A 13,780-nucleotide genomic window follows, 5' to 3' on the forward strand; every position below is an offset into this window, starting at 1 on the left:
CCTTACACTCTCTCCTCCTCTGGACGAGTGGGCAGGTGTCACAAGAGTGAGGGCCACAGGATACAGTCGTCAAAGGAACTAGGGCTCGCCTCTGCACAGCCTGGATTAGATCCTGTTCCACCTCCACTCAGACCCCTTCAGTGCATACCTCTGACACTCAGAATGAGGCCTCCAGTCCCTGTCACTCGGGAGGTCACAAGTGGTTTGTTCCAGGTTTCCAGGCTTCTCTGCTGGCATCAAGGTACCCTGCTCTTCTGCGCAGAGCCCGTGTCCTCAGGGACGGTCCTGCCTCAGGACCTTTGTATTTGCTGTTTTCTGTCATTGGAATGCTCTTTGCCGGAAAGCTGCAAGCCTCGCCTCTCTTTTCATTCAAATCCCTGCTTCAGTATCACCACTACATCATAGAGGGCCTATTTAAAGTACAATCCCCTCTCGACTCCAGCCACCATTCTCTTCTCTTTGCTTGGCTTCAGTTTTCTTTATAATTCTCTGCACTAGTTGATGCTATATGATATATTGATTTGTCTATTTTGTATGGGTTTCTTTCTAAAATGTAAGCTCCGGGCAGGTAGGGTCTTCCTTTTCACTTCTGTAGCCCAGCACTTAGCACAGTGCCAGGGACAAAGTGGATACTCGCATATGTGTTGAATGAATGAATAAATAAATGAACATGAGGCCATGGGCTAGGTGCTGGGGGTCAAGGAGAGAGAAGTAGGACAATCTCCTTCAGTCTACAGGGGAGACAGGCAGGTCTCAGGTGGTGGCTGCACAGTGAGGGTGGGAGTCCCGGGAGGGCTATGGCAGGCTATGTGTGTGTTGCCTTGTGTCTTAGGGGTGCAGAGGGCTGCATAGCCACTAGGAGGTGCAGGGGAGCCTCAGGCTACATGCGGAAGGACTAAGAGAAGCTCAAGAAGGCAGAGGGAACCCTAGCATATGTAAGCATCATGGGTAAAACCTGCAGCTGACAAACATGCCATGTGGCAGAAGTAAGTGTTTCATGTGACGATGTGGAAGGAAGGGCTGGAGAGATAAGTAGTTTCTACGCATGTACAGTTAGAGGAGCTGGTGCTAAGCAATGGAGTCTGAAATCTATCCTGAAACTTCTGGTCGCCTACTGATGGATTCTAAGCAGGGGAGGGATAGAATATTTTTTTGTTATCTGGTAGCATGGAGGAGGGCCCAGCTGCAGCCAGGAAGATGTGCTGGAAGCCCGGACAAAGACACAGGCCTGGTGCAAAGCCCTGCTGGAGTAAGTCTGGGTGGAGGCAATGGAGAAAATAAAAGATGGGAACAAAGTTAAGGAGGAGCTGGCCCAGGGACCTGGGATGAAGGACTGAGACAGCCACTGGAGGAGAGAAAAGAACCTAGAACAGCTCAGAGTTTTCTCTGAGCTGGTGCCCTTTGGGAAGTTGGTGGGGAGCAGCTTTGGGCAGTGAGCTGGTTGAGATGATATATTTTTTTAACATGGTGAACCGAAGGTTTCTGGACACTTCCACGTAGAGGAGATGTCTAGTAAGTAGCTGGCATTTAGGACAGAGGCCTGGGCTGACACAGGGATAATGGCTTTTAGAAAGTACCCAGAGCCCAGTCTCACCCTCCAGTTCTTCCATGGGACCTGGGACTGGGTAACTTCCAAGCAGTGTCTATTGAAGGAGCAGATAGATTAATGGCTGCATGAGGGATGAACGCATGGTGCACTGTGGCTGCAGGTCATCACTCATCAGCCCTCATGGAGTCATGCCCTTGGGATGAGCTGGACATGGATTGTCTTGAGAAGTTCATTTTTTTTTTTTTTTTTTGTGAGGATTTCTCCTCCCTCAGATATTGTAGTTTTCAGCAGTGGTTTCTGATTGCGAAGCATTAAAGCAAGTTTCATCAACTCTGTCTCCCAGCATTCCATCTCTCCTTCTGTTTCTGACTCTCACTCTCCTTCTCTCTGTCCCATCCCATGTCATCCCCCCTACCCCAAGTTTGTGTCAGTCCACTGGGTCCTGGGCTGGAGAAAACAGGGGATATAACTTATCATCCAAGACAGGACTTTGTGAGAGTGAGAAGAGACTCTGTAAAAGTTACACCAGGATGATGGGTGTGAGCCTGGACTGTCCTAGGGAAACAGATGTGTGGTCAACTTAGGTTGAGTGGGCCTGTGAAGTCTCCAGGACCTGGTGGCCACACAGCACTCCTCTTGCTGGCCATGTCACATTCTGTGCACTCAGGGCATGTAACCAGCTTGAGTGGGTTTTGGAAATGTGTGGTGGAATTGGAGATATTTCAGGTTGAGGGACCAGAGATGCCATGTGTCCCATTTCTCTCTCTCTCTCTCTCTCTCTCTCTCTCTCACACACACACACACATTCACACACACCCAGACCCACATTAGCTGAAGTTGTCACATTCCTTTTTATAGAAGAAACATGCCGAACAGCTCCCAGTGCCCCCAAATCCACTGATGCGGGAGAGTGGAGTTCCGTGCTGGCCCCCTCTTCACACCCCTCCCTTCCCTTCACCCTAAGAGGCTTTCACCCTGGGGCAGCTCTGTGTTCTTCTAGCCCTAGGGGGGTTGGCACAATCACAGGTTCTCCTGAGCATGCAGCTGTAGCACCTGGCCAGGAGGGTGTCCCAGTCCCCACTGACCCAAGGGCAGCACTCGGATGACTGTGGGTTGGGCGCTGAGTCAGCCTCTCCCACCGTGGAATCAGGGTGGACTGGCCATAATAAGAGTTTTCACACAGGGCTCTTGGAGGACATGAGGAGGCTAGATTGAGTCTGGAAGGGCAAGAAGGATTGACTCCCTAGAACCTTTGTTGCCTTTGTGGGTCCAGGTAGCCTCTGTGGTGAGGAGTACAGGAGGAGTCTCTTTTGAATGGATGGGCTGTGTTGGCCATGGCGAAGACTCTGGCACCACATGGCCTCAGGGGCCCTCTGTTGGGTGCTTAGGTACCCAGGCGGAGGACACAGGCTGCTGTGGCCAGCTCAGGCCCTGTGGTTAGGAATATTGAAGCGTGTGGGGATTCTAGCCCAGTGACCTTCTCACCACAGGGAGGGCTCTAAAGTGCTGGAGCTCCACCCAGCACAGGGACGCTACCTTGACCATCTGAACTCCTGGCACACATTGACGGGGACTTTGAGTTAAGGCACTTTGCTTTGCAAATCGCCAGACCTTGAACCAGACCATGCTTCAGGGACATCTTAGCCGTGGACTTGACATAGAATGAAATTCCACAAAACCTGATCCTTAATCCTGTTGTATGTGTGTGCACGCATATGTGTGTGTGTGCATGTAGTGCCTATGTATATGTGTGTGTATATGTGTATATGCGTGTAGTCACTCATGATGGACTCTGACACACATACGTCTGTGTGGGAAGATGCTGCTGTGAGCAATACAACACAGACCCATTTGAAAACACTGCTGAATGAGCAGTTACTGTGCTTTTTATGTTCTTTTGCATGATCATCTAAGAAGAGCATCTCTGTTATATGTGTTTTTTGGAAGTTCTGGGTTATTTTGAGCCATCAGGGCTATAGAAGGCATTTTTCATAATCCAGGAAAGATGGCTCCAATAGTTATTCAACAATGAACTTTTTGAAAGCAAAGTTCATGAAAAAACATGAAGGGATGCTAGAGGAAGCAGGTGGGTGAGGGAGGCAAGAAATAAAGGCCAGGAGAGAGCAGGGCTGGGAAGCAATGGCTGGATGGGAGTTCATGCCCCTGATAATACATTGCCCTCACCACGTGCAGGGAGCTGTTCTTGGCAGGTATCGTAACAGAGCTCCTCTGCAAATAGAGGGACTTTCAGAGAGAAGCAGGATTTGAGTTTCCAAAACTAACACTAGATGGAGTCAGGCTGAGTCATGAGGCAGTCAGACCCAAAAGAGCAAGCTAATGACAAGCAAGCCACTCTCCTGCAGCAAGCTTTGCACTGTCTTTCTGTCATCTAAGGCTTAGGCAATAAACATACTTTTATTTTCTTTTGCAGGAGAAACCACAATTTCTTCGAAAGGTGAGTTGTAAGAGTGATCACTTGTCTTAAAATGAGGACAGGCAGTCTCTGCCCTGTGGGGCTGCATGGGTTTTCGGCAAGGCCTCTCCCTCACCCTGGCCACGTGGGAGGGGCAATGATGGCCATGGCCAGGAGCCCTCATGCCAGGACAGCTGTGAGACCAGGAATCAGCATCACCTTGGGACGTGCTGGTACTTGGCAAGATTTAAAGTGAAGCTGTGGGGCATTTGCCCAGTTAGAGCTGAGAAAACAGAGTTTTAACAGGATAGGTAAGCTGTTTTTCATTCTCCAAGACCCATCCTATGATAGTGTCCAATCTAATAATTAGCCAATTTAGTCCATTTGGTGAAAAAAATTCCCAGACATCTCTTCGTGTCATTATGCTATTAGTTCGGCTGGGTATTTGCATCTCAGTGCTGCTTTGGGGTCTCGGAGTGGACGAAGCCCGTATGTGGAGGGCCAGTCTGCAGAAGGGGACAGGATCTTGGACCCCTGATTGAATGAGCCTATGAATGAAGACTCCTAGGAATGAAGGCATCTTCACCAGGGTTTTGAGAATCATTATTTCACAATCCACCTTCCCCAGCTTTTTCCTCACTTCATGCGCCATGAATGTGCCAAACCCACTGAGAATTTGCTCCCTGTCTGACCAGCCCAGGATGGTCACACAGTCCTGGGGCGATCTCTTGATCTTTCTCTCACTCTCCTGCTTTATGAAAAAATTTCAAATCCAAAGAAAAGTTGAAAGAACGGGACAATCAAAATATATACACCGTTCACCTAGGGTCACTCATTGACATGGTGCCCCCTTTGCTTTATCTCTGTGAACATAAGCATTTTTGACTGATCTACTTGCAAATTAGTATAGATACCATGATATTTCACCCCTGAATACAGCACCATTGTGTCTCCTATTGTGTGTAATCACAATACAATGACCACTCCTAAGAAAATTAATGCTAATTTAATATCAGCTATTATATAGTCCATATTTAAATTTCTCTGGTTATTTCAGAAGTATCTTTTATTGCTCTATTTTTTTGTGCTATTTTCCAATCCAGAAAAAATATTTGTATTTATTTTATCTTTTTTAAAGTCTCTTTCAGTGTTGAACAGCCCCTCTGCTTTTTATCTTTATGACATTGTTGATTGAGAAGTCCCTAAACCCCGTTGTCTTACACAATGTCCCATTTTCTGGATTTGTCTGATTGTTTTCTCCTGAGTGGATTCAGATTGAAGTTTTTGGTCAGAAATACCACAAGGTGATGTTGTGTACATTTCATTGTATTGCATCACTGTTGGTGATGCTTCGTTTGCTTGGTTAAGGGAGTGACCACTAGATTTCTATATTTGTGGAAATTAGAATTTTCCTCTCTGAAATGAATGAATAATACAAAGGGAGGCACTTTGACACTATGTGAATATCCCGACCCCCAACAATTCTTCACCTAATGATTTTAGTCTATTCATGATCCTGCTTGAAGCAGTTATTGCCATTGGTGATTACAAAATATTGACTTTCTGATTCCAGCATTTCTTCTATATCTAATAGCTGACATTCATCTAGAAGAAAGCCTTTTTATTCTATCTCCCCTTTCTCCTTTTTCTTTTGTTGAGGATTATTACTGTGAACTTCAATGCATTTTAATCCATTACCATCATGATTCTTTCTGATGCCCAAATTGTTGCAAATTTGGCTCGTGCAAGTCACTTCCTGGGGGCCCCTGTGTCCTTCAGACAGAACCTCATTAGTCTTTGAGCACGTGCTAGACTTCTGACAACACAACATCTGAGACTCACCTTGTCTTGTTCCCAAGAGTAGCACAAAGGTCTAATTTTCCCAAGGGTCCCTGTTTCTTTCTCTTTCTCTCTCTCTCTCTCTCTCTCTTTTATTTTATTTTATTTTAATTTTTACTATGGAATGATTTTTAGAAACTAAGATCTGGGCACAATGTGTGCTCAGGGCTACTGAGGTGTCATTGATTCTAGGCCCTTTCAATGGACAGAGTCAGGAAATGTGCATTTAAATTACAAACTCAGTATCATAAGATTTTTTCTAAGCTTTCCCTATTCCATATGTCTAGATTGCCTTCTCCAAAGTAAAAACCCTGCTTTTCAACCACATAATATTTTTACTCATTTTCTCTATTCTATAATACACACAAAATACCTCCAGAAATTAGAGCACTATACAGCGGTAGACCTGCTCTGTAAACTTGCACATTTCTTTGCAGTGGCTTTAGCCCTCTAGGTATGTACAGCCAGAGTATTGTGTTCAAATGAAATTAATTATATTCTCTGTGTGGTTATGTTATCAATTGGATAGAGAGTCAGAAACATTTGTTTTAGTGTGTATTCTATTTTACTATTTCCTGTTTTAATCTTTTAAAATTTTAATTTACATAGTTTTGTAAACAGAGATACATGTGTGTCATGTACACAATTCAGAGATAAACTATATAAACAGATAAACTCGGAGAAGTGTTTCTTTTGTAACTTCACTCCACCGTATTCCTACCTACTGCTTTGAAGTTGCCATTTTCAATAATTCCTGGTTTATTCTTTCTGTGATAATGTTACAAAAATATATTTAATTAAAAACACTTTTATATAGACACACATTTTTAAAAATAAAATTAGAAAATGTTTACATATAGATGTATACATCTGGGCATATATACTTTTTCCAGCACTTGGATGGTTTTATTACTTACTCAGATGTCTGATCCATTTGGCATTTATTCTGGTGTGTGGTGTGAGTTACAGATCCAATTTTGTTTTTTTCCCAAATGGCAATTGATTTATTCCAATACTATTTTTTAAAACCACCCTATTTCACCCGTGTTTCATTTGCCACTTTTATAATGTTCTAAATTTCTGTATGTACTAGGGTATTTCTAGACTTTATTCTCCATTGGCATTTGTGGTTATTCATGTGCTGAGGGCTTCCTAGAGAGGCTGAGCCTAGAGAGGCTTCCGGATGTGCTCTACCTTCTGATGGGGCTGGTTCCCTCCACCCGCACACATTATGCTTCCTTTGCAGGGGACATTCTTGCTAGTTAATTCCAGCTATTTTTGCATATTTATTTTTCCATATGAACTTCGGAATCAACTTCAGAATCTTTCCACAGAAACAGAAATCTTTCATGGTGTGGGGGCTGGGGGAGGTCCCAGTGGAGAGTTTTATGACGATTGCTTTGTGTTTTTGGCTACCGGGTTTTTGTATAGACCAAAGCAAATAAAGTAAAAATAACACACAGAAAAAAAGAAGCAAACATCTTGGTATTTAGATTGGGATTGCATTACATTTACATATCGAGTTAACAACGATTTACTTCTTTACGATGTTAAGTGGTTCTCCACGGAAAAGAGGTAATTTTTTTCATAAAAAGTTATCTGATTTTGTGTGTTACTGTTTTGTGTGTTTCAGGAGAGTTTTCAGATTTTACTCTTATAAGATTGTCATATATTTTGTTATATTTATTCATAAGTATTTTGCCTTTGCTGCTTTCAAAATAGAGTTTTTGTCATGATGTCGCCTACCAGGTCTTTGATTGTATTTTGATTTTGGGGGATTATGTTAACATTATAGGAGTTGCCTTGTTGCCTGCCAAATCCAAGGCAAACAAAACTTCATCCACTTTGATGATAAAAAGAGAAGTCATTCCTCGAGGTTAATAGGCATATTTTGGGAAACTTGTCGCTTTCTGTAGTTGGTGAATTTGCACAGATCTGTACAGATCTGGGCAGATGCTAAAAGGAACAAGGTAGATAGACCTATGAGAATGGAACTGGAAAATAATGCCTTCACATCTGAACTACAAGCTGTTACAGAGGGTGAGAATGCTTGTTGAATTCTTTTATTATTTTTCTCTGTTTTCTCCTCTGTCCCTTGAGTTTTTACGATATTATGTCATCTGCCAAAATATAGTTCTTCTTTCCCAATTGCTATGCCTCTAATTGTTTTCTCCTCTCCGATTGCATTGACTAAAAACACCAATGTTAAATAATAGTGGGAAAATTGTGCATACAACATGCCTCTGACAGACTTTGATGGGAAATCCACTAGTGGTGTCCATCAAGTAAGATGCTGGCTCTAGGGCTGAAGCACACATATCTTATCATGTTGAGGAGCATTCATCAGTTCCTATTTTACTGAGTTTTAAAAATCAGAAATGTGTGTTGGATTTTGCTAAAGATTTTTTTCAGTATTAGCAGGCATAAATGTATCCTAAAGAGATGAACCCTGGGGCTAACCAGAATGTATAGGCACCCTCATTATTAGTTTCACTTTTGTTGTTTTTTTTGTTCTTCTCTCCTTGTTGGTCTATGTGATTCTTGGAGGATGTGGTCAAAGATTTGGGTCTGTAGCCACTAAATTGTAGGGTATGCAACACTCTTGCTCTTTCTCATGATGCCAGCCTGGAGTACCATGCAGCCTAATTCACCTACTAGTCCAGCCAGCAGATGCTACCCCAGACTCTGCCAGCCTTACCTTGTTTTCTCCAGATTGTGCCTGGCTCTCTGGTGGCTGGTGACACACCCATCTGCAGAGGTATCGCTACCTGTCAGAGAGCAACTTCATCCATGAGGTAGCTCAGCAGTGTCCCTTCTTCTGTTCAGGGCAGCCAGGGGCGGGAGGAGGCTGCTCTCTTGGGCTGCCTTTCCACTCTGAGTATTGGTATCTCAAGTGCGAACCTGGCTAATCCCAGCTTCTTTAGATCCCTTCCTTATCAACACCTGATGGGGCCTTTTAATGCAGGGCTTGTTAAAGACAGCAGAAAGGATGAACCCTCTGCTCAGCCTCTGGTCCTCTAAACCCCATGTTCCTCTGGACCTTCCGTCTTTTAAAGGAGAGAGAAAACCCTGACGGCCTTTGAGGCCCTTGCATGGAATCCCTTCCTTTACTTTCCTCGCCACTTCTTCTTACCATATCTTGCTGGTTTCCAGTGTCTTTCTTGTCTTTAATGTTGGTTCTACTACCATCAAGCTCTATATCCCTGACCATGACCTGTGTCCTTGGTCCTCAAATAGGGGGTAGTCAAGTTTTTGTCTGTTTTGTCTGTCTGTTTTATGGCCTTTGATGTGGCTTGTCCCACATCTATCCCGCCTTCCTGCTGTTGCTGCCCCATCTCTCATGGGGAGATCTTAGCTGTCAGGAGATTGTGACTGAATATGCACAATGGAAAGTCATAAACAATTTCGCATCATTCAATGTAAACATATATACCATTATATTATATTCCAGATGTCTATGTGAAACTACAGTGAGGGTGTGAATTTGGTCTTAAGGCATGGAGGTATAAGTGAGTTCCTTAGAAGGGTCTGTGTCCTACTTTCAGCCCAAGTTCTGTTGTATCAGAGTCTGGTTTACATCTTCACTTCCATGTTCCTCTTTTTAGACACCTGTGCTGTCCTTCCCTTCCATCAAAGCTGGTACACCAAGTATGGAGAAGTCTCACCCTCTGTAACAGCTTGCAGTTCAGATGTGAAGGCATTATTTTCCAGTCCCATTCTCATAGGTCTATCTACCTTGTTCCTGGTAGCATCTGCCCAGATCTATGCAAGTTCACCAACTACAGAAAGCGACAAGTTTCCCAAAATATGCCTATTAACCTCGAGGAATGATTTCTCTTTTTGTCGTCAAAGTAGATGAAGTTTTGTTTGCCTTGGGTTTGGCAGGCAGAAAACAACTTCCAGGTTGAGCTCTCCCCTTTACCCAGAAGCCACTGGCCTTCAGTTTCCTTTCTATGTTGCACAAGGAAGTGTTCCACCTTGCAGGCTTTGCTGATGAGCTTTTTTACCTGTTTAATTGTGTGAGTTGCATGAACACATGCAATAATTAGAGCATAGTTGCCCTGTCAATAAGTCTTCCAGGTGGTTCTCTTCCTTTCCAGAGATGCACAGGTGATTGAGCTGTAGGTGAGCAGTGATGTGAAGAGGGATTCTAGCTCTGTGGACAGCGGCCCATGGTTAACGTCTCAGGATGTTCTGCATTCGAAAACCCAAGGCTGGTAATGAACTTTCACATGGACTGAATATTGGAGGTAAATAATAGAAGGAATAGACTATACAGTGCCTCCGTCCTGAAGGAAACTATCACGCCTCTTCTGGAAGAAGCGGACTGCACAGAGGAAGCCTTGAGCGCTTTAGCCTGCAGTAGGAAAAGGTGGACACCAAAAACTTCACCCTGTGTTCGAGCTGTTCATGCTTCCACGAGGGCATGGTGTTCATGTCCGTGAAACCTACTACCGAAAATGGCTCATGAAAAGGGGAATCGGACCCAACACACAGCTTCCTATGCACTGCCATCTTCTCATCAGTTAGGCAATACTTTGTAGAATGATTAGCTTCGCCTCTTAGCTGCCAGAAGATCCCTTCTTAAAGATGAACTCTGTGAAGATTTGGGAGTCCTGAAACATGAGGTCTCCGGGATGGTCTCCAGCCCTATCGATGATGAACACTGGCCTTCTGGAGGGGAAATGGCAGGCTGGGCTGGTGTGGGAGGAAGGGCTTTGGCATTCATGGAATGGGCCTGCTGCTCTCAGACCTTCGAAGGACGGAACCAACAAAGGACCAAATAAGAAAGCAGATACTGTGCCTTGTAGAGGGCCATGAATGTCAGTTATTATTTTTTCTCCTTATATAAATTATTTTGTGGTTATTATTACAATGTGCATGGCTGTTGCATAAAAGACATGACTGGTGGAGGCTCAGGAAAGCCACGTCATTCTACAATTGCCATCAGGCTAAGGCCCCATGAGCATTTCTCTCCCTTGTAATATTAACCCTGTGTTTCTGGGATCACATCACGGAATTTTCTTTGCTTTTCCACTTTCCAGGAAATCTTTTGGACTGGGCTGCCTTCTTCATGTGTGATGAAAGATGAGCTGTATTTCAGAACAAAGTGCTGTGTTGTCATAATTTGCCTGACTCCCAGGGCGTCTCTTATGCAACTTGATAACGATGCTGTTCATTAGCAGCCTTTGTTAACTGATAACCAAGAGTGGTAACGTGATACTCATAAGCAATTTTCTGTGTGTAAGATAAAATAAACCATCTTGTATGGGATCTGCTAATTGATTTGCTTCCTTTAGCAGCATTTTAATTAAGACATCTGGTTTGTGAATGGCAGAAACACTTGTGAACTGAAGGTGAATGCTCCTGGACTCTCAGCCATCGTTTTACCTTCTGTACATACAGCAAAACCTTGGTGTTCTCTCCCCGACCCCACCTCATGACATATTTTCCTAACACCACCACTGCACTCTGGTTTGGTTTTAGCCCCACACAAAGTTTCCCAAGTGAAGAACAGAGAGAATTATGCTGAAGGCCAGCGTCCTCTCCTTGGGTCATAAAGGCCGACATCATATGGGAGGCCAGTGGGCAGGAGGCCCTGACATTGAGGTCTCCCTGGCTTACACTCCAAACCCAAGCTTAATATCTTCCTTCTAGATGGCCTTCTAGTCCTATTGGAAGCTCTCTGAAGCCCCCCTCGACAGCTCCTCTCCATAAGAGCAACTCCTGGGGACACAGGGTCCAATGGGCAGTAGCTCTTGGAAGTGACTGAAAGGAGTCCTAACAAGCCATTGGGTCTGCAGTGTAGCTTCTTGAGTCAGGGCCATTCCAGCATGGTTGCCTCACCCCATGATTTGACAGTATGCTAGCAGAGGCCAGAGTCTGGGCTAAGCCCCATCCTCCCAGCCTTGTAAGTTCTGGGACCCCAGGACACATACAGCTTCCCCCACCACAGCCCGCCAAGCATGGAGAACATCAGACCCAAATGGAAGGGGACAAATGGTTCTCAGATGTCAGGAGGAAGAGTCATCCTGCACAGGAAAGCAGGTCACAGATGGCTGCAGCCAGCCAGGATCTAATGAAGTGGCAGTGGTTTGGGGCCTCCAGGATTCAGTATGGGAAGGAGGGGAAGGTGAGATGGGAGAGGGTTAACTGGCAAGGTCAACAAATTAAAAATCATCTATATATGTATCAGTCTATATATCTGTAAATTAAGCGTGTTTACATTGAATCTATACAAATTAATACATAAACAATTAAATATGTGTATGTATGGGTGTCCTCCTCTGTGTGTTAAAAGTACACATATCATGCAATTTTAGGAAATAAATGCAGGTTTGGAGGAATTAATAAAACTGCTTTCTAAGCTGGCAGAGTTGCTTAGACAGAGGGAAGCTGAGCTGAACAGAACCTGAAGATGCAACCTTTTCATCATCAAAGTTGGGAAACAGCTGAGAGGCAGATGAGCTAGGCAGTTGGAAATAAAAATATCACTGCTATTGTGATTTTCAAATGAGTCACGGCATGCCAGCATCCCTCTGCATCCTCTAGAGTCCCTGCAGCATCCATGCTGCAGTCCAAGCAGGAAGTGAGCATGGCCCAGGTAAAGTGCTGGCAGCAAAGAGGCAGAGAATTGGGGGTGGGGGTGGGGGTTGGGATAGACCTTAGGGGACGAGATGCCAAGACTTGCTGGTGGATCAATCTGTAAGGGAGGCAGAGGGAGTTCAGCACAACCCTAGGTTCGGGAGTCATTGGCTAGGATGTGGAGAGCCTGAGGAGCAATGGCCTTAGAGAGCTCTGCAACTGGGCCTTGGGTCTCCTAGGCTACTGGGGAGGCAAGGATGGGCTGCATTTGGAGAGAGTGAATCTCACCTTTCTACAGGTGTACAAACCTGCAAATCGGGGTTAAAAGCATGTGTCAATGATTATTCTAGAACGTGCTCTGGGATTTATGAGAGAAGATGGGGAGAGCCAGCTTGGAGGCTCCTTTCCCCTGAGATGGAGTGTGCAGGTTGGCTGCTTAGACAGATAGAGGCTGAACTGGGCAGACCCGAAGATGCAGGCAGAAGGGGTAGTGGCCTGTGATAGGAAGTCCACACAGGGCCAGGTCCAGGCTATGACTGATTCTTTCCGTTCTAAGTCATTTGTCTTAATCCCAGATTTGTCAAATTAATTAATCATCCTTCAAAGAATATGATTTTTTATGAGTACATTATCATCAGATGACAAATAAGTGGCACATCTCCCAGGCTGTGTATACAGATGCGGAGAAGTCACTCAGGCCTTGAATGTCCCAGCCCCCCTTAGCAGCATATCCTATGTCCCAGTGTTCACGGTCCTGGAATTTTAACGGACTCGTGACTATCTCCTCATTTGTGGCTCCGCTCTGTGCAGTACAGAGCAGTGGTAGACTACATGAGCTGTGTAACAAAATGCTGCTTTCTGAGCTGGATAAATTATTTAATGGTGCTATGCCTCAGTTTCTACATCTGTACAATAGGCTAATGGTTGTACCTGCTCCTATTTTTTGTGAGAATTAAATGAGTAACTTGTGTAAAGTTCTTAGCACACTGACATGTAGTCAGCACTTGGTAAACATGAGCTATTACTTCTCATCAGTTTCAGGCAACTTTTACACAATTCCAAAATTCAAAGAAGGTGAGATTATGGAAGTTTTTGTTTCATTCTTAATTTACATATGTATATGTATAGTTTTTTGTTTGTTTGTTTGTTTTGAGACAGGGTCTCAGTCTGTCACCTGGCTGGAGTTCTTTTTCACAATCACGATTCACTGCACCCTTGACCTCCCCGGGCTCAGGTGATCCTCCCACTTCATCCATCTGACTCACTGAGACTACAGGCGTGTGCCACTAATTTTTGTATGTGTTGTAGAAACAGGGTTTTATCATGTGGCCTAGGCTGGTCTCGAACTCCTGTGCTCAAGCAACCCTCCTGTCCCAACCTCCCAAAGTGCTGGG

At 44.5% G+C, this 13,780-nt stretch overlaps 1 protein-coding gene across 7 annotated transcripts in view; it reads left to right on the plus strand.

The window, feature by feature from the left end:
* The window catches only part of TMEM273 (transmembrane protein 273), a 34,438-nt gene extending 23,351 nt beyond the window's left edge, over positions 1-11,087 (plus strand). For 2 of the 7 annotated variants that reach the window (XM_025396815.1, XM_025396816.1), the window contains 2 exons: positions 3,981-4,004; positions 9,902-11,087. In XM_025396815.1, coding sequence (XP_025252600.1) covers positions 3,981-4,004; positions 9,902-9,926 — 49 coding nt within the window. In that variant the 3' untranslated portion in view covers positions 9,927-11,087. Of the gene's footprint in view, positions 1-262; positions 420-3,980; positions 4,005-9,550 lie in introns of all 7 variants that reach the window. The other 5 variants (XM_025396811.1, XM_025396812.1, XR_003121139.1 and 2 more) reach the window with 5 other exon arrangements.
* The last annotated feature ends 2,693 nt before the right edge of the window (positions 11,088-13,780 follow it).

This window comes from Theropithecus gelada, chromosome 9 (genome assembly GCF_003255815.1).
Source record: "Theropithecus gelada isolate Dixy chromosome 9, Tgel_1.0, whole genome shotgun sequence".
NCBI lineage: Eukaryota > Metazoa > Chordata > Mammalia > Primates > Cercopithecidae > Theropithecus > Theropithecus gelada.